This window comes from Clupea harengus, chromosome 7 (assembly GCF_900700415.2).
Source record: "Clupea harengus chromosome 7, Ch_v2.0.2, whole genome shotgun sequence".
Classification (NCBI taxonomy): Eukaryota; Metazoa; Chordata; class Actinopteri; order Clupeiformes; family Clupeidae; genus Clupea; species Clupea harengus.
The window spans coordinates 16,771,743-16,796,781 of record NC_045158.1 but is presented as its reverse complement, the minus strand read 5'-3'; the positions used below and the strand labels follow the sequence as shown (position 1 = coordinate 16,796,781).

At 45.9% G+C, this 25,039-nt stretch overlaps 1 protein-coding gene across 2 annotated transcripts in view; it reads left to right on the top strand.

Moving 5' to 3' along the window:
- arl15a (ADP-ribosylation factor-like 15a) overlaps positions 1–25,039 on the top strand; it is a 139,839-nt gene that overhangs the window by 34,194 nt on the left and 80,606 nt on the right. Inside the window, exons 2-4 of one of the 2 annotated variants that reach the window (XM_012828674.3) lie at positions 3,592–3,736; positions 5,803–5,862; positions 20,836–21,044. In XM_012828674.3, coding sequence (XP_012684128.2) covers positions 3,592–3,736; positions 5,803–5,862; positions 20,836–21,044 — 414 coding nt within the window. Of the gene's footprint in view, positions 1–2,645; positions 3,737–5,802; positions 5,863–20,835; positions 21,045–25,039 lie in introns of those variants that run through there. The other variant, XM_031570685.2, reaches the window with a different exon arrangement.

Sequence of the window (25,039 nt, the reverse complement as noted above, 5' to 3'; positions counted from 1 at the left end):
TGCTGGCTGCACAGATTATGCAGACACAGACCACTACGATTGACTGACACACACACACATTGTTCAAATCAACTGCTGGACGCTTTATTAGTCCTTCTACATGGGTTTAGTTAATGATCGGGCTATAATAAGTAGGGATGGGTATCGTTTGGGTTTTTTCCAATACCGGTGCTAAACCGATACTTTTTAAGCACAAAGCGACGATTGACGACATTAAAGAAAGGCTTTTTTTATTCCCAAGGCAATTTTTTTTCTTCAAATTGAACAATACATTTACTGTTTAAAGTATATTATAAATAAAAAAACATACAAAACACTTGGCTTCAAACTACAGCTTCAAACTTTTTAACTTCAAACTATGACCATTATATTAACTGTAAACAACAGTTTATAGTATACTTAAATAAATATAAATAAATACAAAAAACAGCTTCAAACTTCTTTTGCAAAAATAAGAGCATATTTGCCTTTGGAGTCAAAAATGTATTATTTTGTTTGCATTTATTTCATGAAATTTCACCATTTTATGAGTTGTTTACCTATCTTTTCTATCTTGTTTATAGTTAATCTTGTTCCTTGAACACACTGAGTACAAGAAAATGTGTACTGCCCCTTTAAGAGACTACCGTAGGTTAGCTGTCATCTCCGTTTATTTTTCAGTCTTCGGTTGCTGATCTGCCTTTGACTCTTGTCTTCTCTCCCCTCTTTTCACGCAATTGTTTTGTTGCATTTGCTGCACGTCGCGATGTTTGAATCTTTTTGTGCGAAATACAGCCACACTTTTGACCGTTTACCTTTCGGTATTTTCTCTGTTAAAAGGTTGATGGCTAGTTCTGTTTGTGCTTGCTCTGTGAAATGCTGCATGCTCTTCACTGTCATAAGACTGTTGCTATGAAAACACCAATGAGCGTGAGCGACACAGGACAAAGTTTACATTGGGAGATGGGGCAGTTTTACATGTGCCCCACGGAATCTGCCTAGCGACCTTGTTCAATTGGCGCAGGCACCGAAATGAAGCACCGAAATCTGCGTTGCATTTCGGTCCGGGTAGGTACCGGTTGTATTGGAACCGGTTCCATATTGGTACCGGTTCTTGGTAACCAACCCTAATAATAAGACCACATCGGCTATGTAATCGCTGACAACCGGGACAATTTCATAGTGGTTGGTGTAAACCGGGACATTTTAGCGTCCCTACAGGTTTTTGTCGGGACTCGGGACACGCACCTCAAAATCGGGACTGTCAAACCGGGACGTCTGGTCACCCTATCTTAGCACTGCTCGCAGCCATGGGTCTATCTTCCTCGCTGAAGGAGAAGGCCCAGGCTAGGGCTGAAACGATTACTCGAGTAACTCGAATAACTCGATTAACTCGATTACAAAAAAATGTCGAGGCAAAGGCTTTGTTTAATTTATATCATGCTCCGGTATGGCTGTTTCATACGGACTGTTACTATTGACACACGCGCATTCAAAGATTAAGGGTGGCGGGATGGCAGAGAATCAAAAGACCGGCCTTAAAAGGCAGAAAATGCCTTTCCTCACGTTAACTGTATAAAAGACTCTCTCTGCGTGCAGGTCCATCAGTTTAGTTTTCAGTAGGATAGTGACAAGTTTAGTTCTTCGCTAATTCAGTGGCAAAATAGTTGACCATACTGTGTGCGTTATAAGTTTCGAGTGCTTATATCATTATTGTTCGACATTTATGTGAGACATTGTGTGTGTACCTTATGAAAGTAAGTGTTTTCATGAAGTTACTACTGTGATAGATAGATCGTGTTTGTAGTTGGGCTACATGCAAGCGCACGTTGCTATTAGAAGCAATTAGCATGCTAAGCGGAGATTTAGCTATGTTCTGTTCTTATGTTGATTCGATGTAATAAGGATGGGTTCATCCTATTAAGTTAAGACTTCGACTGTTTAATGTAATATGGATGAGATATTAAAGTGTTAGAGATGTTAAAGTGTTGGACTTGGAATAAAAACCTGTTTTTGTCAGGAATAACATCCAATTGCTTGGTCATTTTAACAGGCTTGTCATGTTGCGTGACACACTATTGATATTGTTGTTTGTTTAAATAAAAAAAAAGTACTTTTTATCCGATTACTCGAATAATCGATAGAATATTCGATTCCAAAAATATTCGATAGTTGCAGCCCTAGCCCAGGCCCTCTGCATATTGTTTGCATAGTGTACTGTGAGTGAAACTGTAATACACAAAAAAGGAAAAGACTTAGAAGGTATCTTAACTAAACACAGCAAGTTACTATTAGATTAATTCAGGGACGTGCGGTCAGGGGAGGCAGACTCTCACCGGTCATCATGAAAAGTAAAAAAAAAAAAAATATGATAAAAAAAAATAAATAATAATATTTATCTAGTGATCTGTGGTAAAGATATAATTTCTGTATGATTCCAATCATTTTAAGAATTTTTATAATCAAAATCGCTGAATTTGCGCAAACAGAGAGGAGACACGCCAAGTGAGGCAGCGACGAGCTGCGCCTCATCTCAGATTGTGCAATCCTTTGCTTTCTCATTGTTTGTCACCACTGTAATATTTGTAGACACTTTTATTATATGTCCTTTCTATCCATAGAATAGGTAATGTATTTCACGTATGTGTAGAACCTATTTAGTCTTGCTGATCTGACATAAAACCGCAGTGTTTCCTGTTTGCTATGGTTATCTAGTTGCTATGCTAGCTCCTAGCTAAGTCCGTCAACAGAAGGAAGCATTTTTGAAAATGTATCTGCGTGCCGCACTGAATGAGGAGGCGAGCCGCATGCGGCACGCGGGCCGCCAGTTGCCCATCCTTGTTCTATGATATATACATTATATATCATTATATATACAGCAGTGGTCTGGATCGCGGACTGCCTAGCCGGCTGACCAAAGTGCCTGGGACTGCGGACCGGCCAGTCAAATGTGCTGGTGCGCAGCACTGGCGCCGCCCAGGGAACTCCATCATTCTCCATCGTCGGCTGCATCGGGGACGACAGCGAGGCGGAGTGCAGAGCTCTGATGGAGTGTTTTGTGGGGCGGTGTGTCACCGATCGCCTCCAGCTCAGCATCGGAAAGACCAAGGAGCTCTTGGTGGACTACCGGCGGAGCGGGGGAGAAGGAGTCCCCCAACTCCTAACTGGATGGGAAGTTGGCCAGGAGAGAACGCGGAGGAAGCTGGACTGTTTTTATTTTTTTTATGTGTATGTTTGATTCCCATTCCTGTCCTATTCACTTGATAAATCTTGCTGCTATGACACCTGAATTTCCCTAACGGGATTAATAAAAGTTTATCTTATTATATCTTATTTCTGTCTTTCATCCTATGGTATATACATTTCTGCCTTTCATCCTATCTCTATGGTATATACATTTATATCTTTCATCCTATCTCTATGGTTTATACATTTCTGCCTTTCATCCTATCTCTGTGGTATACATTTCTGTCTTTCATCCTACATCTATGGTATATACATTTCTGTGTTTCATCCTATCTCTATGATATATACATTTCTGCCTCTGTGTCCTCTTTCACTGTGTTCTCCTTGTTTCTCACATTTGATCTCAACCCCCCCTGTCGCCATCAGTGTCTGCAAAAGCTGTGCTGCAAAGGGCCGCCCCCACCCAGACCCGAGTATGATGTAGTGTGCATCGGCCTGACTGGCTCCGGCAAAACCAGCCTGCTGACTCGCCTGTGCAAGGAGAGCATGGACACCATCGTGCCCACCACAGGTGAGTCAGCACACACACACACACACACACTCATACACACGCACACACACACACACACACACGCACAAATGTACAAACATCGTCCCTCTCAATCAGTATTCCCACACAACATGCTGTTCTACAGTGTCTAAGAAAACACTCACACACACACACACACACACATCACATCACATTATCAGTAGCATATCCAGAACCAATGTGGAGGAGCTATATATTGTAGGTGAGAGAGATGAGATAAGGAGATAATTATGTTAGTAATCAGGGCTTCAGTAGTTTTACAACAATTCAAAACTGAAGGCATACTCAGAGAAATCTTTTTTTAAACAATAAGCCAGTATAAACAACTATTTTAGCATTTACAAAATCTGACTGTACAGCGCAATTAGAAACCAAGCTGAACTTTTGTCGGCCATGTAATACTGTAAACCTTCACCGTATTAACTGAACACAATTCAACTCTATTACTCTTTTAGATTCTTTTCTGAGACACATTTCACTGGATCTTTGCTATCATATCCAACAGTCCAAACCTAGCAGCAACACGGGCCAGAGAACATTCTCTGTTTCCCAATGCTCCAGCCCAGGCCGCTCTTCCTCGGCTCCCCGCTGCCCAGGCCTCTCTGCAAGCATGTGCTGTTTTGCAATATCTCCCAGTAGACAGGGCTGCTTGTTATAACTGTTCGATTACTGAGCAGTTCTTTCAGCCCCCCGCACACACATGCACAGACATAGATGCGTGCATACACGCACACACACACACGCACACGCACACACACACACACACCCAGCCCTCCAGAGAGAGCCATCTTTGGCAGAAGAGTGGTGTTGTGTGTATGTCTGCTTTCTGCCAGAGCTGTGTTCTCTGGTGCTTTCATCATAGCGGGGGTGAGGGAGTGAGTGTGTGAGAGAGATGTGTGTGTGTGTGTGTGTGTGTGTGTGTAAGCAGATGTGTGTGTGTGTGAGAGGGTGGGCCCATGGGCCCATGGGTGAGTGTATCACTGGCCTGCACTTTGTGCCCTTCATCATCCAGCCAGGGGACAAAACACATCCCTCTTCTCTGTTTGGAAATGTCAATAGCTGTGCTTTTCCAGAGCCCCAACTGGGGTCTGTTCATCAACACAGCACTAGAGAAGTCTATATACAGAATATGTGTGCACACACACACACACACACACACACACACACACACACACACACACACACACACACACACACACACACACACACACACACAGATACTGTACACACACGCACACACACCGATCCACATGCAGCCTTACTGAGAAATACTGAGGGCTGTCGAGTAGGTTTCAGCAGAGGAATTAGATGGGTTATACACCCTAGGCCTCAGTTATTCCAGCCCCTCCTGCACTACCTCCAGCAGCAGCAGCAGCAGTGGTAGTTGTAGCAGCAGCCAAGCTCAATCCTCAGCCAACGGGATCAGATACGGGACTTTGAGCAGGGCACCGACCACCTCTCACTTCCCCCTGGAGCCCATCCAGACCAGATGAGGGCTAGAGATAGAGCCGTGTGGGATCCGGCCCAACCCCCCCGTGCGTTCTCACCTGCTGAGCGCTTTATGAAACTGTACTTAGAAACATTCTCTAAAGCCACGGTGGGGCTTCGGAGGTGAGACCGTGTGCCTTTGGGGCTCCGTTAATCTGAGTCATGTGCTGTATGGCAGAAGCATATGGTGTGCTCTCCCTCTTTCTCTCGCTGTCTGTCTTTCTCTCTCTCCGCTCTTTGTCTCTCTCTCTATCTCTCTCTTGGGCTAGATGTGAGAGTTGGGGCGGGGCAGATAGTTGAAAGCTGTGAAAGCTGAAGGTAGGAATGACATTACAGAGAAGTTTGCCATATTCCCAGAAGTGTAGTTTTTGTATTGTTTGGAAGTTGGAAAGAATGCACGTCGTCAGGTGAAGACATTACCAAACGGGATGTTGCCATATACTGAGTCTGTTGGAGTATTCCTGGCATAGTGTTCATCAGGCTCAAACACAGATATACAAACAAATGTATTCTCTTTGCCCACTCACTTTCTCTCTTCCTCTCTCTTTTTCCCACTGCAGGGTTCAGCATCAAAGCAGTGGCGTTTCAGAATGCCATACTGAATGTGAAGGAACTTGGAGGTAATACTTTAAAGTTACATAAGGAGTACTTGACACACACATTAACTCATCAAATGTGCACACGCAGACACGTGGACACACACGCACACGCACACTCACACGCACAGGCTTACACACACACACACCAAGACACACACCACACACACACACTGCATTCCTCATATCATCTCTGTCACAGTGTTTGAATAGCTCTGTGCAAAATCAATATAAAAAAGCTTTTCTTCACTGTAAAGACAGACATTTTACATTGGAACTGGCCATTGAAAATCATTCTTTGACATTTTTTGGTGACAGGACATTTACTGTAACTCCTGCTTTTCCTTTCACGATGTCCTGCCCCTATCTTAAGGCTTGTGGATGAAATCCACATCATCACTCTGGAGACCGAGGAGAGTCTCTCACATGCTTTGATGTACTTATTACTCGCTTATGTAAGGTTTGGTGCACACTACATATCAACCCCTCCCCTCCTCTCCCCAAAACTCTGATGCTCTAACAGAATTTAGTGCAGATTGTGCATTTCAGATGACCAACAAAAAAGAAAGGTATGCAGTTTTATTTATATCCACTAGACTTCATATTTTCCTATTCTATTCTTTATCATATGCTTTATATATGCTTCAGTGTGGGTTACTTTCTTAGACAGATAGGTGAGGTGCTAGGTTTGGCTAGCTGCTGCCTTCCCTGGCAGAGTAAGAGTCAGATTTGGAGTCCAGGAGGATAGGATCGGTAGTATTTCACTGATGGACCTCTCTACCTTAGGGATCAGCTTAGATTACAGGCCAGAGTGTGGTTATCCTTTAACCAGATTGCACTTTTGGGAAGAGTGGCTGGAGCCTCATGTATCTCTCTCTCTTTTTCTCTCTCTCTCTCTCTCATGCCATAATCGAAACACCATCTCCCCTTCAAGCGAGGGCCATTTGTCTCTGTGCGTCTGATATTCGTATCGGAAAGTGGTAGGAAGCAGCAGCTGCTGTTGCTACTGCTGCGGCAGCCGCTACTACAAGCTTACCCACACTCTCAGGTGCACCTGAGCTTCACCGGGAGACCCTGAGAAGGGGGCTTCTGTTCGGAATGAGTGCCTCTTGTCCAACGCCATGCCCCGAGAGGGACATTTCAGTCCAAAAACAGGCAGTGGTATGCTGTGTTGGGAAAGGGGGGCTAGGAGTGGGTGGAAGAGGGGGGGGGGAGATGGGGTGGGATGGAGAGGACTAGAGTGGTGTAGCGTCATGGGAGGCACGCCGCCACACTGAACAGAGGGGTTTTGGAGGGACGTAAATCTCCGGCGCTGGGGTGTGTGTGGCTCACCCCCAGGGCTATATTTACGAGAATGTTCGGAGCGAGGACCAGGCCAGGAGTAATTTATGTGTTTTTGTGTGAGCCCTTGGACATGACAGGTGTACTGTGTATCTTGACAAGTGACTCCCCAGCAACTACAGAGGCCCCGCCAGCGCTCCCCTTCCCCAGAGACCCAGAGAAACAGGGAGGGAGAGAGATGAGGAAGTGAGAGAGGTAACCCTAGGTAAAACTGGAGACAGAATATCTCGGTTGGAGACACACGTGCCCTTCTTCTTGTGCTGTCCTGGGACTCATTAGTTTGAGAATTTTGCCCAAAACGTTTGTGACATACCCTATTTACCACTAGGAAATGTATTGAAATGTGTTTGAAATTACTTTGTATTTCACCAATGAAGGATGTTTGAATTTGAAAAACAGATGCACACACACACCCCGAGAGAGAGAGAGAGAGAGAGCGAGCAGCAATGGTGAGTGTGGGTAAGACACCAGTGAGAGCCAGTGGAGCGTGAGTGAGGGATAAGAGGGATGTGTGGGGGGTCTGGAGTACAGGACCAGACTGGACCGGGTCAGATCCAGCTTCTCTGGGGATAGGTGTTTTTCATGTGAAGCCTCTGTTCTGACAGAGCTGATTTATAGTGGACACTGCTGCCGTCCGCCTCTCTCCTCTCCTTCTCCTGGGAATGCTGGTATTCCTTACTTCCACGCTTCGCTCACTGATGAAAGGAAAACCATCTTAAGGGGTTAGAACTAGCTGTAGCAAAAACACATTAGCCACGTTGACATTTGCGTTATTTGATGCAGGCACAGTTTTTCAGAGACATCGGAGGGCAGTTTGATCAGTATAAATGACTCCATCTGCCCCAGAAGCCGTCTGCCCTCGTGATACATGGGAAAAGGTGATCTACCAGATCACTCCTCATACTACTGTAATCAAGCAAATATAATGCAATACAAGAGGGAGTATGTTATCATGAATAACATCATGGCTGTAGACACAAGCCACAACTAGTTGGACAGAACTAGCTGTTGTATCATAGACGATGTACACATAGTCTTCATAACAGGTCTCCATTAGAACTCGCCTTGCCTCTCTTATATTATTCAGCAAGGTTAGTGTACATTGTAAAAGCTTCATTCAGCTTCCTCGGTTCCTCTGTTAAAACTTCAAGCAAAGAAGAGAATCTGTCTTTGATATTTGGAATACATGAACATATGGTTTGAGGGAAGCACTTTATCACTTCCAGTAACTAGTTATTTGAAGATACTGGAAGTAACTGTTGTGTTCAGTCTTCACTCAGCAAGTTTATTAACAAAGAGACTGCATTTAAATAAAGTGTTATTCCACATACATGTCCTTAAGGTCGTGTGGCTCTTCAGGTGCCTCACCTAATACATATTACAAACAGCCCCTCACAAGGTAGTTGAATTCCCTGCAACCAATCCATGGGCCTGAGCTTCCTGGTGACATATTCCATGGTGTGTAGTACATGATGCGGTGCGCTGATGTGATGGCAAACTGACGTCAAGCTTCTCCTCTTGAGCGTGGCATCCTCAGCCCCCCCCCCCCCCCCCCCCCCTCTTCCCCCCAGGGCAGAGAGGGTTACATGGAGCCCGGGCGCTCTTGCCAGTGGCAGGCCAGCTCAGCGGAAAGGGCAATTAGGGGGCAGGTCACTGGCAGGCTTTGTGTCTGACTCAGTGCTACTGCCCATCATCTGCATAAGCAGGATAATGCATATTTAACACCACTTCCTGTGTGTGTGTGTTTACTCTGTGTGTGTGTGTGTGTAGGTGGGGGGTGTGTGACGAAGACAATCTCACGACACAGATGGAACAGTGTGTAGAGTATATCTGTTGCAGGAACTCCATTGTCACAACAATGTGTTGGAGCTTCCTTAGAAGAAGTATGCTACAGCACATCCCTCATTCATCTTTCAGTAAAGACAGAGAAGGAGAGAGAAAGAGAGAGTGAGAGAGGGAAAGAACATGGCGAGAGCTCAACATTAGTTCAACACTGTCAAGTGCCTGTATTATTTTCACTTTTTTGCCACATTAAGAATACATCAAAACATCACCGGGTGATAAATGTATCTTAAATAGCCGTTTCTTATGGGAAGCTGTCTGTTGCTAATGAAAAATTTCTCCAAAGAGTGCACTCACACTTGAACCTGAGACATTGTGTACCGCACGAGTGACATTGCGTAACAAGGTTTGGTCTGTATTTCAGCCCCAGAGTTTCAATGTGTTTTTCATTTAGCGTCAGATCTTGGAAATTGGATCTCTAATGTTTGTCAGGCACTGGTTATCAGTTGCTGTCTTGTGTCTTACAACGTAGTTTTAGAAATACTAGTTTTCCGAAAAACGTCTTTTCTCATACACTCAAGACAAGTAACTGGACCTCAAGTGTTTTATCTCATTGCACTCACTAACATGAGTTCATGATTTGTGGAAGTGCAGATAAAAGTTGACTGTAGAATGAATCTGACCCAAATTTGACCCAGATCTTGCTGAATGGTATGGTAGTGCCTACTAAATTAGAGAGGAACATTTACTTTAAATTGGAACCTCAGGACATTTTATGTGATGTGCAAACTGATTCTCTGGTTCACCTGAGTGTTTTTCTGCTCAGCCCGAGTTCACCCCTCGGCGGGCAAACCTTCGGCGAGATCATTGGCGTTGCCAGCTGTAATAAGTCTCCTCCAGCCGACGTCAGCCGACGGGCACGCGAGGCACGCCAAGCGCGGCTAAACACCCCGAGACCGGTGCTCCTGGGAGGAGTGATCTCTGGTGTCATTGGTCCTGTGTGGAACAGCATACCATGAAGCAGCTCCGACTTTAGCTCCTCTGTAAACGTGGCACAAATAGTAGGCTGACGCGAGCTTGGGGGAATGTCTAGCGGACGCATCGGGAACGGCGTGTGTACCGTCTGGCTGCCCCCAAAAAAACACAACGCACACACACACACACACACACCCCTCCTCACCCCCACCCCCTTTTCCCTAAGCCACAGCCCACAACCCCTAAACTCGTCAGCCGCTCCTCAACGCGTCATCAGTTTCCCAACCCCCCCCCCCCCCTCCACCCGTCGAGGATCTGCATGTCCTGTCAGCCCTGGCGCCCTCGTGCCAACGCCATGCCTTGGCTGCCATGCCAGCTTCCCAACTCACCGCCTCGTGAATGTTTACACTGGCAAGGGCATGGGCATGGGATGGCAGATAGTAGCGCTGGTGTCAGTCATCTCAGCTCTTCCACACTCGTCAGGGTAGCATATAGGTACAGTGATTGACTATTACTATTTACAACACCGGACAGTATGTTTGTAACGTACAGCAACATATCAAAAGAATGGTACATTATATTAGCAGTATGTGGTCATATGACCTACTCGGTATGTTACATTATAGGGCAATTTATAGGTAATGTAAAGAATATTCCCCTATCATTCTTTGCATGAGTTTTGGCTATTCCTTAAGATATTGCTATTGGTTGAATAGTATTGCTATTGTGGATTCTGATATTGATTGCAGTTTACAGGCTCAGGTACTGATGAGGTAAGGGGAGAGATGGCCATATTGGCTTGCGTTACCGTGGTGATGTCTATGGCTGGGTCTGGTCTCCCCGGTGCCAGGGCTGTCAGACACGAGTCAGACACGACGAGTGGTCTAAGCACGGTTTGGATGTCGTGGCATCTGTGATGACAGCTGATGAAGTAGCAGTCATAATAAGAGCGTCTACCCCACTAGTGTTTCAGCTGCGGTCAGATAAAACTGCAGTGAGAGAATTCTAGCATGTCTGGCTGTGTGTGTGTGTGTGTGTGTGTGCGCGTGTGCTTGAGCATGCATGCATGTGTGCGGGCGTGCGTGTGTGTGTGTGTGTGTGTGTGTGCGTGCATGTAGTTGTCCTGCCATGCACTATTTGTGCATTTATGTATGTTTGCCTTACTGTGTATTTGTGTTTGTATATGTCTGTGTGTGTGTGTGTGTGTCTGTCTGTGTGTGTATGTGTGCGAGTCCATACATGTGTGCATTTCCCGACACTTATGGGTCCTTGCTTTGTACATATTCACATGTTCCGTACTGTAGGTTTACATCAGTGTTGGCCTGAAGCGAAAGACCTTCATGGCGGCACACACAGAGACATCAGAGAAAGCCTATCTGAGAGTGCTTAAACAGAGGAAACCACTGTGCTGAAAGGCTTTCTGGGCCAAGTATGGTTTGTGTTATTCCAAAATGTGAGCGTAATGTGGTATTTCTTTAGTGATAATGGAGTTTCTGGGGAACTAGTCTCTTTCAGAAGGGGAAGCACATGGAGCATGACTGGAATCATTTGTAAATTGTCATTAATCTTGCCAAGACGATCAGCAGCTTGTTCTGATTTTTAAGCCTTTGGAGATTTGTTTTTCTTTTCTCCACTGCATATTTTTGCTGGTCTCTTTCTTTTGCTGTCCTGAGATCTCTTATATCAAAATCCGTTCTTACCAGAGGCCCTCTTTAAAAACAAAAAAAAATACTGTTTTTAGTATTTAGCTGACGAAAGATAAAATCACTTCTAAACCTCATCATTTATGTAATCGTCTTCATTTATCTGTTTTTACTCTATAATTACCCGAAATAAAACATCTGGAATTGAAATAATATGATGGAAAACAAATTGACTTTTTTTTTTACTCTGGCTCCAGGGGAATAGTGATAGTTATATCTGAGAAAAGGTCAGTGGTAATTAGGACTATGTTTACTCAGACAGGAGAACAACAGGGATGCTGAGAACAATAACTTTGCCCGGCAGAGATTGTAGAAGCTCTGTGCCTCTGCCTCAGTATTGCATCAGTAGTATAGCACATGTGTGTGTGTTTGTGTGTGTGTGTGTGTGTGTGTGTGTGCCCTGCATATGATGTCTCCCTTGGTAGAGATGTCTCTGAATGCTCAGCTGCTCAGTTGAATCTGGTTTGTGTTAGCCGACTTCAAAGAAGATTGGCTTTGCTTTGACTGGAGTTCAACTGTGAAGAGCAGGAGTCAGGCCATCAACATGTTTTTGCTGTGGTAAAGGTAAAGAAAAGAAGAGAGGGGGACCACCCCCTGCCCCCCCCGGAAAATCAGGAACGTAAGAAGTATCAGGCCTCCTATGCACTCCATCTTTTTTTCTTGAACAAAAGATACAGGGAGAGAAGAGAAGAGGAAAAAGAGAGAATATCAAGTTCATGGCTCGTAAAAGTGAGTAAGCTGAAACAAATGCCTAAACCAACGTGGAAGCGACAGTCTGTGGTTGAGTCACCACCGCCCAATCAGAGGCAGAAGATGAGGAATCAAACATGTTTGCTCTGGTTCTTCTTCTCTCTCACTCCTCCCGTCCAACTTCATTCTCATCTATCTCCATCTATCTCTTATTCTCTCTCTCTCTCTCTCTCTCTCTCTCTCTCTTTCTTTTATTTTTTGTTAATGGACAAGCAACCTGTTTCAGTGGAAACCAGAGAGATCACCCTTGGGTATCCAGACGTTTCTCTAAAGCCTGATTTTTACTAATATCAATTCTGATCACGGGACTCTTGATCTGTTCGAGAGATCATTTTGAACACTCCCGCTCTTTTTGCTCAACGAGTCTTTCAGGAAGCACACCCCAGACCAGCTCCTCTCTCTGCCATAATGCGCTGCTGCCCCTCCAGTCCTCCCTCTCTTATTCTTTGTTCATCTTAGGCGATATCACCTATTGCAATAGTCTTCCTCTTCCATTTTCTGTGGCCTGTGGTCTACCCAACCTCCTCTTTTTCATAGTCTCTCTCCCTTTATCTGTTCATCTCCTCTCCTGTTGTCTGATTCTGGCGCCTTTCTTCCTTTTCCCCCCGCATATTTTACAGTTCTCTCTTTCCTTTCAGACTCCTTGTTTTCCATCCTTTGCCATTATTTTCTATTCTGTTAGGTTTACAACAGGGTTCACATGCGTGAGTCCATTGCTCAGTAGGGCTTACAGTTGTTTATCTTCTCTCCTCTATCTCTTCTTTTCTGTCCACTGTTTTCTCTCTCCTTTTTCTAATTCCCCTCTGCCGTTCTCCACTCCTCCCTGACACCCCTTCGATCTGACCATCTGCAGATGTGAGTTCTGAGGGACCAGACCAGCTCTGCCACTGACAGACATCTTAATGGCCTGTATCGTCATGGTTCAAGGCGGAATTTACCAGAAGGCGCCGATTATCACCATAGTAAATTTGAACTACTCATTTTCTTCCGTTTTTGTTGCCTTGGTCATTTTCATAAAACCGTTGGCTCAGTGAGCATGGAGACAGGAGGATGTGGAGTAGCATAGAAAATCTGCAGTATTACAAGCAGATTTGTTTCTTCTTTTTTTTTCATCATTCAAACAACATTTGTATGTAGGTTAAAGAAAAACATATTGCCCGACTGATTTCAGTTGATTATAGAGAAAACAAAACACTGGACTCGTTTTTAAATTGTTTTCTAAAATGTATGTAACATGCTATGTTACTTGAAACAACGTGGAGAAACCGACCCACAGCGTGTAAATGTGAGGGGAAAGTCGAATAAAATGTAATTAAAATGACACGCATTAAGAATAAAACTTCTTAGTGGTAATCTACAATCTCACATCGTGGATGAGTAAGCTACCTGGAAACCAACTAATGTGACAAGAAGCCTCCTCGTCTGTGTGATTCCTGTGTTGTTTCACGTTTATTGGCAGCGGTTTAAAATAGTCCTGTGAATCACAAGGAAGCCTCTGATCCTTGCCTCAGTGGGGCCAGTTCCCTCTAGCCAGATACAAAACAACACAATTAGACACTAATTAAAATTGTCAGTTTCGAACCAACATAAATAAATAAATAACTAAAGAGGTAGTCACAGAGCCGAAACAATGTCTGTGTCGAAGTGAAAGAGCAATACTATTGTGTTGTGAGAACACACAAATCCAACATTAGAGGGGTTAACATGTTGTATATAATTTCACCCATCATTGTTTTTGAAAGTAACAGGTAGGCTAATGCTGACTTAAATGCATTAGTGGATTAGTATAAATTATTATGTACAACTTTTTTCTTGTTCATTTTGACACACTGCCTCTTCATGCATCTTCTCACGCATTTAAAAAGGTTTTTAATCTTTGATATAGTCAAAAACTCTGTCAGGTTTGTCGCTGTATTGATAATGATGTCAAACTGATTAAATCAAATTGGGGATTTTTTTTTCTCTGAGTTTCTGAATCGGAGCTCCGACTTCGAGTTGTGTTCTAGTGCAATTTTCCCAGTTCCGAGCGGCCTCAAACACTGCATTATTGATTAAGCTAAATGCTATGCTAAACATCACGCCTCTGGTTCCGGAATGCTGGCATGCTGTGTAAAAGGACAGGCTGGGGTGACATTATGTAGCGTCTGTTTGGTTCAGTATAAACAAGCAAAGGTAGCAGCATGAGGGGTCTTAATAACATTATTGTGGGATCTCTCTCTATAAAGGACCACAGTCTTGTCTAATGCGTCAGGCACAACAGGAGGAAGAGGATAGTGAGGAGGTCCTTGTGCATCCACAGCTGCTGAGCAGATGACATGGCGTCCGGATGGGTCAGCTCAGCTCCTCAGCCTCACTGACGGCTCCTCTGTCAGGAACGGAATGAAGGGCAGCCCCCCCCCCTCCCCCCACACACTCACACACACACACACACACACACACACACACTCACACACACACACACTCACACCCACACTCACACACACACACACACACACACACACATGGAAACACACATTTTCACTCCCATGTCTCTTTGTTCACATGTATGCTCACAGAAACATGGATCTGCACATGCACGCACAGACAAACGAACGCACACACACACACACACACACACACACACACACACACACAATTGTCAAATGCTCAAAGGCAGAGCCTTGCAAAATAAACAATGACATATTTGCAGAACTCCCCTCCCACCCCACCACACGCAATCCAGGCGCTTTCTGGTCACCATCTTTTTGTTTAGCCTTGATTCATCTTCCCTACTTCAGCCAACCTAGATCAGCCCATTAGGTTATTGCATGAAGTTGCCATTAGTCTCACAGTGCCTTTATCCTATGTCCACAGTTCAGTTGCTATTTTCCCTTGGCGCATGATGATTATGGGCGACAGTGGTACAGGAAGTAGAGAAGTCGTTTAGTAATCAGAAGGTTACTAGTTCGATTCCCTGTCGAAGTGTCCTTGAGCAAGTCACTGAACCCCAAATTGCTCCTGATGTGCAGTGTGCCATCAGTGTAAATGTAAAAAATGTGTATACATCTTTGTAAGTCGCTTTGGATAAAAGCGTCTGCTAAATGACTAAATGTAAATTATGGTTACGGGTGTGTGAGTGCTGACGCTTTGGCCATGTATTAATTATATTTGAAAACACACACGCACAACAGATGGACATAATAAAGTCTTAAAAATGTTGATTTTATGTAATTTACTGGCTTTGAGTGGATCATTGATTTGATTTCCCACTAAACAAACAGTCTTGCCCAGTCTAATCACTACTTAATTAGGACAGCTGCGGTCTAGAAAGCTTATGTCAGTGTACACACACACGTTTGCCTTGGTAGCCTTTAGGCTATCAGGGACAGAAAGTTGTGTGTGGAAAAAGAACAGCCACTGTTCCAATGATTCTTGTCATTGCATCCATTGGCAGGAAAGGCAAGATCCTCCTCCAGGTGTCCGGGATCGCAGTTTTTTGGACTACCCCACCAAACTTTGAGTTTTTAAAATGCAAACATCTCAACGCGCGCCCAATGTGGCTTTAGGTTCTGCCCACCAAACTGCAGTCTAAGTGCCCCTGAACCCCCCTGGATGGGGTCTGGAGCCCGCTGCCTGCCCTGCAGACTGTCCGACCAGCCCAGGGCGGCGCTCGTGGCACCCTCTAAAAATACACGTGGCTGTTAATGCTTTTTCTTCAGCACACCTTGCATTGCAGGCAAGGAAAAGAAGAATCGTTTTCTTTTCTTCTCTTTCATGTGTTTGAGCGATGCTGGATCTGATAATATCTAACCATCTGATCCAGCAAATTCTTTCATGTGTTTTTTGGTAGTCGGAAAGGCACGCTGCCACTACAACCTCGGTTTGGTTGCGCTCTTGTTTCCTTCTCTTCACTGACCCTTTCTCAGTGGGATCGTGGTAATCAGACAGTACCATGACAGCCTTGGTGTCTTGCCAAACACAGAAGGTAAGGCCGTCCTTTTGAGCCACTTTGAATTCATGTTTGCCCAACGAGGCTTGCTTGCTCAGCGTTTTGTATTTTGGGAGTCCCTTTCTGTTAGCACGAACAGTGCCGCACGCATCCAGTCCATGGCTCTTCATGTCCTGGAAAGGCTCCACCCCTGAGTAGACAACATGGTGAGCAAGACCTTTCTCCTGTGTCCCCTCACGCCTTGTGTAGTTTTAGAGGTCCGTGACGTAGCCAGTGGAGCTCTCTGCCACGGACCCACACCTTGACACCCAATTTTGTTGGTTTAAGGGGGAGATGGAAGGCAAGTGTTCCCTTGAATTTCACCATGTTCTCCTCTACTGTCACAAAGACCTTTACCTCATAGAGTGACTGGAATTGACTGAAGAGTCTTAGTTACTACAGTTTGTTAAAGCGGTTATCTTGTAGTCGAAGATAACTGAAAATGCACAGTGGTATTCACACAGTTAAGTATGTTGTAAAGTTGTTTTGGATGAAACCATACATGACATATTTTTACTTGTCATAATTTGTTATTATCATCATTATTGTTACCTCCTCATCACTGCAAATCTGTCTGACATTTAGTTTAACAAATGAAGGTTATCATTTCCTTCACTGTAAAAGGTGTCCACTCACTCCTGGACGGAGTTTGGCTCCTGCTTTGTTGTGCAGATGGTGTATGAACTACAGTGTTGCATTGTCAGGGTCAGACATTGCTTTTGGTGATACGGCGTGGGTGTGAGTTCCCCATTTTCCAGTCATCTTAGATTCCGAAAAACTCACCAAAATCCTCCTCCGCCTGCTTCTCCCTAAACGTGTCTGTCAACAGCGAGCCTTGGCTAGCAGGTCAGCAGCCCCATCAGAATCTGGGTCTGGAATGGAATATTATAATTCACTGTTGTGTGCATCAGTGTCGCTTCCCTCGCTCAGGCCCTCAGCCATTGTCGCTGCCTGAAGCGCAACTTTAGATTTTTTTTTGCAAGTTCCACATGGAGACTAAGGCTAAAAAAAAAAATATAAAAAAAAACATTTCTCATCGCTGAGTCACGATGCATTTCATTGGTTGCGGGACATGAAAACGACGATGTCGACGTGAGAAGCATGCTAAAGTGACACCACGTCTTGATGGGTTAAAGTCCTCGTGCCTGAAAGAACGATGATGACACAAGTTAATTCAATGAGGAAAGAAACCACAGCAGAAAGTAATTTGGTTTTACCCCACACTAAGTGTTGCTGTAGCCATGAAAGCCTCCTAAAGTCCCCAAAGCTTACATTCCCTAGTGTCTCACTATGGGCCCTCTGTGTGTGACAACTGTTTTGAGTTGCGGGGCTGCACATGGGGTTTGTTCAGCTGTTCATCAGACCCCATCAGACCCAATCTCCCCATTAATCCCCATTAAATCAATAAACTTGATTGACTATGTCATCAATGGAACTTTTAGAGAGCACATAATATCCCCCAAGCCATCCATAACTAAAACAAGTGCAGTGAAGTCAGACCGCTTGGCACGGCAGAGCTTGGCTGTAAAAAAGGCCCTTTTCTGGGGGAATTTGTTTTCCTCATCGACAGCGACCAATAGGTGGCAGAAGTTGCCAGTAGGACGCCAAAATGAATGAAATTCCATGTGGGGGGAAAAAAAGAAGGAGGATATAGGAGAAAAGTAGTATAAAAGTAATCAATTTTGGTATTTCGTAACATGTCACATTAGGAAGGAGTGACGTCCTGGTTTAAGTCAGTGCATGAACTTTGACTGGCCCCTTATTTGCTCACTCCGAGCTTGTGATGTCACTGCAGCAATCGACCCACGGGCAGAGAGGGGAAGCCACGCTCGGAAATGCTCCATAACAAGACCATCAGATTGTATGCGCAATAGACGCTGAAGTTTTCTGAGAAAAAAAGAGGAGGAGGAGGAGGAGGAGGAGGAGGGAGCGTGGAGCGACAACACGGGGATGACGGCTGTCGTAATGAGAGACAGAGCGTGTGCATCCACTCACATCTCCCGCCTCAGGCCACAGTGGCCTTGGCTCTCATAGTCCGAGACATCGGTGTGTGAGAGTGTGTGTGTGTGTGTGTGGGGGGGGGGGGGGGGGGGGAGTGGGAGATGACTCACGTTGTGAGCATGTAGGTTCTCTTCCTCAAATTACTTACACTAACAAATAAAGTTGTGGTGCACTGAAGCTTGTTTCTTGAGCGGATATGCGCACCTAAATTGCCATCCAGAAAAAGGAAACCATATGTTGGGGCCAGAAATTGGAGGCATTTGAGCGCAACCCCTCCTCCCTCCCTCCCTGCCTCCCTCCCGACATACACACCCTCACACACACACACACACACACACACACACACACACACACACACACACACACACACACACCCACACACCCACTCTAAAACACACACACACCTTAGTTTCTCAGAGTAAATACAGAAGTCAGTCTCATTTTTTTAGACTACAACAACTCAACAGACTGTGTGTGTGTGTGTGTGTGTGTGTGTGTGTGTGTGTGTGTGTGTGTGTGTGTGTGACTGTATGTGTGTGTTTTGGACACACGAGGAGACCATAGTCTGTGAACCAACACAGCTCCACACACAGCACTGCAGAGGCCTGCACAGCCGTGCTCACTGCGATGTCCTCAGGAAAGAGATAAATAGAGAGGAACAGAGAGGAAGAGAGGGGGATGAGTTATGAGCCCAAACACAGAGAGAGAAAAGAGCAAGAAACAGAGGTGTAGAGAGAGAGAGAGAGAGAGAGAGAGGGAGGGAAGGAACCTTCTCACTGAGCGCTGAGATTCTACAGATGTATACAAGACTATACACTGTGACAGCCACTGACTGTGGCATGCTGGTGAAGGTGGTTCCATGTCTGAGTGAGATGATCAAACTGGTTCACACCTCAACAGCCATTTCCGCAGGGGAGACAGAATGGGATGGGATGGTGTTATCTGTCATCCTGTCATGACTGTCACCTTCTCCTACACCTTCTTACTTGAGTCACCTTCTTCTTCACCTTCTCCATTGACTTGTTTAGCTTGTATCCAAAGTGATTTTCAATACAGATGCAGATTTACATTAGTAGCCTGTGTGTGCTCCCTGCGAGTGAAACCCATGGTCTTGGTGTTATCAGCACCTTGCTCTACCAGTTGTTGTTCCAGTTGAGCCACAGGAACATTTCTGGACAGTTCTGATGTTTGAGAGGCGCCTGAGTCTCCCACCATGAGAAATGCCTGTTTATGTTTTAGGTTGAACTGACCTGTTCCCACTAACAGACCCGTGGGTGTTGCTTTTCGCACACTTTGGCACAGGCTCGAAACCCCCCCCCCCCCTAAATACCCGCTCTGCATTTGGTCCAACTTTTTAAGAGCTCACAAATATAATTTTTATCTGCGGAGGGCTCCCCCTGAAGACGGATGTGAGAGCATTCAGTGGAATTTTTGTGGTTGTTTATTTGTTTTTTCAAATCTCTCACCTCTCCGTTTTGCGTCATTGAGATGTCCCAGCGACGCACGAACAGCCACTATGCGCCACTTAGCTGGTTCATTTCTGTTCACTCTGGCAGGCTAAAGATTCAAGGTCCTACTGCATGTATTTCAGCTGTAAAACAGTGGCACTCTGCACCAAGGCAAGAGCCATGTGTTTTCTGAGAACATACCTGCACATTCAGTTTGCGTTTGGATTAGATGTTCATGTCATTTTTATTACCAGATTGAGATCTCTTCTTCTTACAAATTCATTCATTTCAGTGTGTTCCGATTCATCTGAAATCCCCTGCCTCAGGTCTGAGCTGGTTCTGGGATGGGTTTAACGAGCAGTTTGTGGATCCCCTTAAGATCAGGTCAGGATGCTTTCTGACACTTGCTGGGTCAGAAGCGCATGGGGACTCCCACAGCACATATGATTGAAGTAGTCAGTAAGGAACTGAGTTAGTTGAATTGGGGATCAGTCATCAGCCATCAGCAATCTTATAATTTATTATATTATATATTATGCATAATGTACATTTGCTTCATATATGCTAATATATGATGTATGTATGAATGATTTACTTGGCTCTTGATTCTATTGCATCACTTACCTTCCACCCCACACCCTACCTCTACTGGGCACACCTCAGGCAGATGGGTCCTCTCTCTGGGCCATGCTGTGCTCAAGGGTTATTAAAGGGAGTTTTTCCTTGCCAATGTTGCCTTGTGCTTGCTTTGGGGGGCTCAGGCATTGGGCTCTGTGAAACGCTTTGAGACAAGGTCTGTTGTTAGTGGTCCTATATAAATGAATGAAATTAAAATTGAACTGAACTGATTAAAACTGGTTTGATCATTGGTAGAACATTGTTAATGATGAAGCATGTGCTCCTTTGCGTTAAGCACTTTGAGCTGCATTCTTTTGCATGAAAGGTGCTATATAAATAAAGTTTATTATTATTATTATTATTATTATTATTATTACATCACTAGAGCTGACTTCATACCCCCCCCATCCAGGTTCAGACCAAATCAAGAAGTACTGGAGCCGCTACTACCAGGGCTCGCAGGGCGTGGTGTTCGTGGTGAACAGCGCGTGCTCGTCTGCCGAGCTGGAGGCGTCGCGGGCGGAGCTCCACTTGGCCCTGCAGCACCCGCAGCTGTGTACGCTGCCCTTCCTCATCCTCGCCAACCACCAGGACCAGCCCGGCGCGCGGCCCGCGCCCGAGGTGAGTTTCCAGCCCAAATATAGAGAGAGAGGGGGGAGGATAAGGGCGGGTTGTGGGAGAGGGAGAGACTGAGAGAAAGAAGGAGGAGAGGGACAGAGAGAGAGAGAGAGAGAGAGGAAGAGCGAAGAAGAGAGAAAAACAGTAAGAGAAATTGAGGGAGTGGGAGATGGAGAGAGAAAGAAAGCGGGGTGGATAGAGAGCGAGTGGGAGACAGGGTAGAAAGATGGAGTGAGAGGGTGAAGGACAGCAAAAAGAGGGAGAGTGATAATCAGTATGAAGGTGTGGAAAAGAAATAAAAGAGCAAGAGGATGAAGAGAGGTAATGGAGCCAGAGAAAAAGAGAGGGGAAGAGAAATTGAAGGAGTGAATGAGAGAGGTGGAGGGTGAGGATGAGAGTGAGAGGCAGTGTCTGGTCTCTGTCCCAGGGTCTACTTCATGCTGATCCTCCTGCAGGACTGGAGAGTTTTTGTTATGTTGGCTTTCTTGCGTACACATTGGATGAATTGTTTGTGTGTCTGAAGACGAAAGCGTTATTGTGTGTTTGTGTGTTTGTGTGTGTCTGTGTGTGTGTGTGTGTGTGTGTGTGTTGTGTGTTTGTGTGTGTGTCTGTGTGTATGTGGGTGGGCTGAGGAGAGGCCAAGCAAGTTGTTGCCATGCAGGAAAGAGTTTGTTGTTGTGACCTTGCAATGATGTCGGCCCCTCTTGCGGGGGCCTTGCGAGGTGCATGTGTGTCCCGGTCTACGTCCTTGCCCTGGTCCTGCGTCATGCTGTTGATAAAGGATGTTCTCCTGAGTCCACCCACACCCCCTGTCCCCTGTCACCCCCAGTGCCCCCCCCCCAAAAAAAAACTCTCTCTTGCCCCCTAACACACACATGGAACCTGGGTAGAACTGCACTCTAGGCGCAGAGTAAACACAGCGTGACATGACGTGACTGGGGCCGTGAGTAATGGCCTCTTTCCACACAGTGAGAAAACCCAGGAGGAGTGAATCAGAGCCGAGCAATGAGAGATAGAGAGAAGGAGAGAGAGAGAAAGAGAAGTGGGAGAGATACAGATGGAGAGACAGAGAGAGTTAGTTTAAGATGTAGAGAGAGAGGGATACAGAGAGGGAGAGCCAGAGGGGGCTAGACATTGAGCTTGAGAGAGTGGGGGAGGGGGTGGGGGTTGGGGGGTAGTCCACAGACAAAAATCTGCTTTGATAAGAGTACCACTTCTCTTTAATGATCAACACACAGCTGGCATGATGTGATAAAACACACAGTTGTCTTCATTAGCAACCTTCATCCTGCCTCCAACACCCCCACACACACACACACACACACACACACACACACACACACACACACACACACACACACACACACACACACACACACACACACACACACACACACACACACTAGCACTCTGGAAAAAGGTACTCAATACATCATGCTTTATATTTAGGTCACTGTCTGAAGGTGCGCTTTTTCTTCTTTTGCTTTTTTTTCCCTTACTGGAAAGATGTTGCACCTGTGTCCAAGTTCCCCACTATTTGTAAACATAAAGAATGTGGCCGTAGTAGTTGCCAGGGAATCCGCCACCACAGATTGTACGACTAACCTCCTTAAGGGCCAGACTCGGGAGTGCGTGGGGGTGTGACGCCACAACCTTGGCAGGAAGTGCTTGAGTTTTTATGTCCTTCAGCCTCTTTTGCCAACCATACAGCAAGCACCATGACGCCCTCTCTCCTCACTCTCTCCTCTCCAGAGACTTCACTCTCTGTCACTTCTGTATGTCGAGCTTGTGTTGGTATTTCATTTGGTTTGGTTTTGGCATTTGCATCAACCGGCCCATGGTGTCCATTCATGCCGTGTTCTTCTCTGGAACCCTCATTCTCACACACTTGCTTTCTTTTTGGTTTGCATTTTATTTTTGTATTAGCATTTGGTAGCCCACTGATCCAGAATCAGGCAGTGCTCTCTGTCCAGCCCTATTGCACTGTCCGAACGAACTCACCTCTTACCTCTTACCTCACACCGCCTCCACCTGCCACCTCTCAACCCCTCTAAGCTTAATGCGGTAATAAGCCCACGTCTGCGCCAGGCTAGCCACTCCTCACCCGGTTTCTTCTGGCACGGTGGAAGAACCAAAGATAGTTGGTGCAGAGACTCCCGATTTAGCTGAGCAGGGATTTAGCCCCAAAGGTTGATCCCCTGCCCGCTGACTTAGCAGGAAACCCCAGACTAGAGTTAGCCATGGAGATGAGTGAGAGCAGTGAGAGCAGTGAGTGAGAGCAGTGAGATCAGTGAGTGAGTGCAGTGAGAGCAGTGAGATCAGTGAGTGCAGTGATAGCAGTGAGATCAGTGAGTGAGTGCAGTGAGAGCAGTGAGATCAGTGAGATCAGTGAGTGCAGTGAGTGCAGTGAGAGCAGTGAGAGCAGTGAGATCAGTGAGTGCAGTGAGATCAGGATCAGTGAGAGCAGTGAGTGAGAGCAGTGAGTGCAGTGAGAGCAGAGCAGTGAGAGCAGTGAGATCAGTGAGTGAGAGCAGTGAGTGAGAGCAGTGATAGCAGTGAGATCAGTGAGTGAGAGCAGTGAGAGCAGTGAGTGAGTGCAGTGAGAGCAGTGAGTGCAGTGAGAGCAGTGAGAGCAGTGAGATCAGTGAGTGAGAGCAGTGAGATCAGTGAGTGAGAGCAGTGAGTGAGTGCAGTGAGAGCAGTGAGTGCAGTGAGTGCAGTGAGTGAGTGCAGTGAGAGCAGTGAGTGCAGTGAGTGCAGTGAGTGAGTGCAGTGAGAGCAGTGAGTGCAGTGAGAGCAGAGCAGTGAGATCAGTGAGTGCAGTGAGAGCAGTGAGAGCAGTGAGAGCAGTGAGATCAGGATCAGTGAGATCAGTGAGTGCAGTGAGTGCAGTGAGAGCAGTGAGAGCAGTGAGATCAGGATCAGTGAGAGCAGTGAGTGAGAGCAGTGAGTGAGAGCAGTGAGATCAGTGAGTGCAGTGAGTGCAGTGAGAGCAGTGAGAGCAGTGAGATCAGGATCAGTGAGAGCAGTGAGTGAGTGCAGTGAGAGCAGAGCAGTGAGTGAGAGCAGTGAGAGCAGTGAGATCAGGATCAGTGAGAGCAGTGAGTGAGAGCAGTGAGTGAGAGCAGTGAGATCAGTGAGTGCAGTGAGTGCAGTGAGAGCAGTGAGAGCAGTGCTCCAGCGCTTGGACGGAGATGGCCCACCCCATGAGAGAGGCACTCTGTGAGGTCCAAGGGGCGTGAGGTGAGGGATGGGGACTGTGTCCTCCGCTGGGATGGGCGAGGGGAGACCAAATACTCCCACAGACGAGTGTGGAGCAGGTGGATGCTGGCCAGGCAAGCAAACACACTCACACACGCTCACAGACACTCACAGAGTCAGGTCTGCACACACACACACACACACACACACACACACACACACACACACACACACACACACACACACACACACACACACACACACACAGAGATGTACTTTATGCAAACACCTAGATTGCTGTGCAAACAATACACATGCATACAAGCAGGTATAAATGCACATACACACAGATGCAAACACTTACAACTTATATGTGTACGTTCTGACTGATAAAAAAACACAATCACATGCAAGTAAATGTAGCCATGCACACACACACACACACACTGAAGTGGTCAGACAGACTGGTGAGCAGTCAGTGGTCCCCCTCTTCATTTGACCGAGTGTCAGGCTTTGTTAGTGCCTTGGTGGCACCTGTGCTTCTCAGCCCATCTCTGCCTTTGGAGCGAGTGAGGGGGAGAGGAGAGGATCAGAGATGGATAGAGTGATGAGTGGAGAGAGGAAGAGAGAACGTGAGACTCTGTGTGGGATGTTATGGCTAACCGCCCATACACACACACACACACACACACACACACACACACACACACACACACACACACACACACACACACACACACAGATTAATTTCACTATCGCGTTTCAAAGGGGATTGTGGCATCTCAGGAAGCACACAT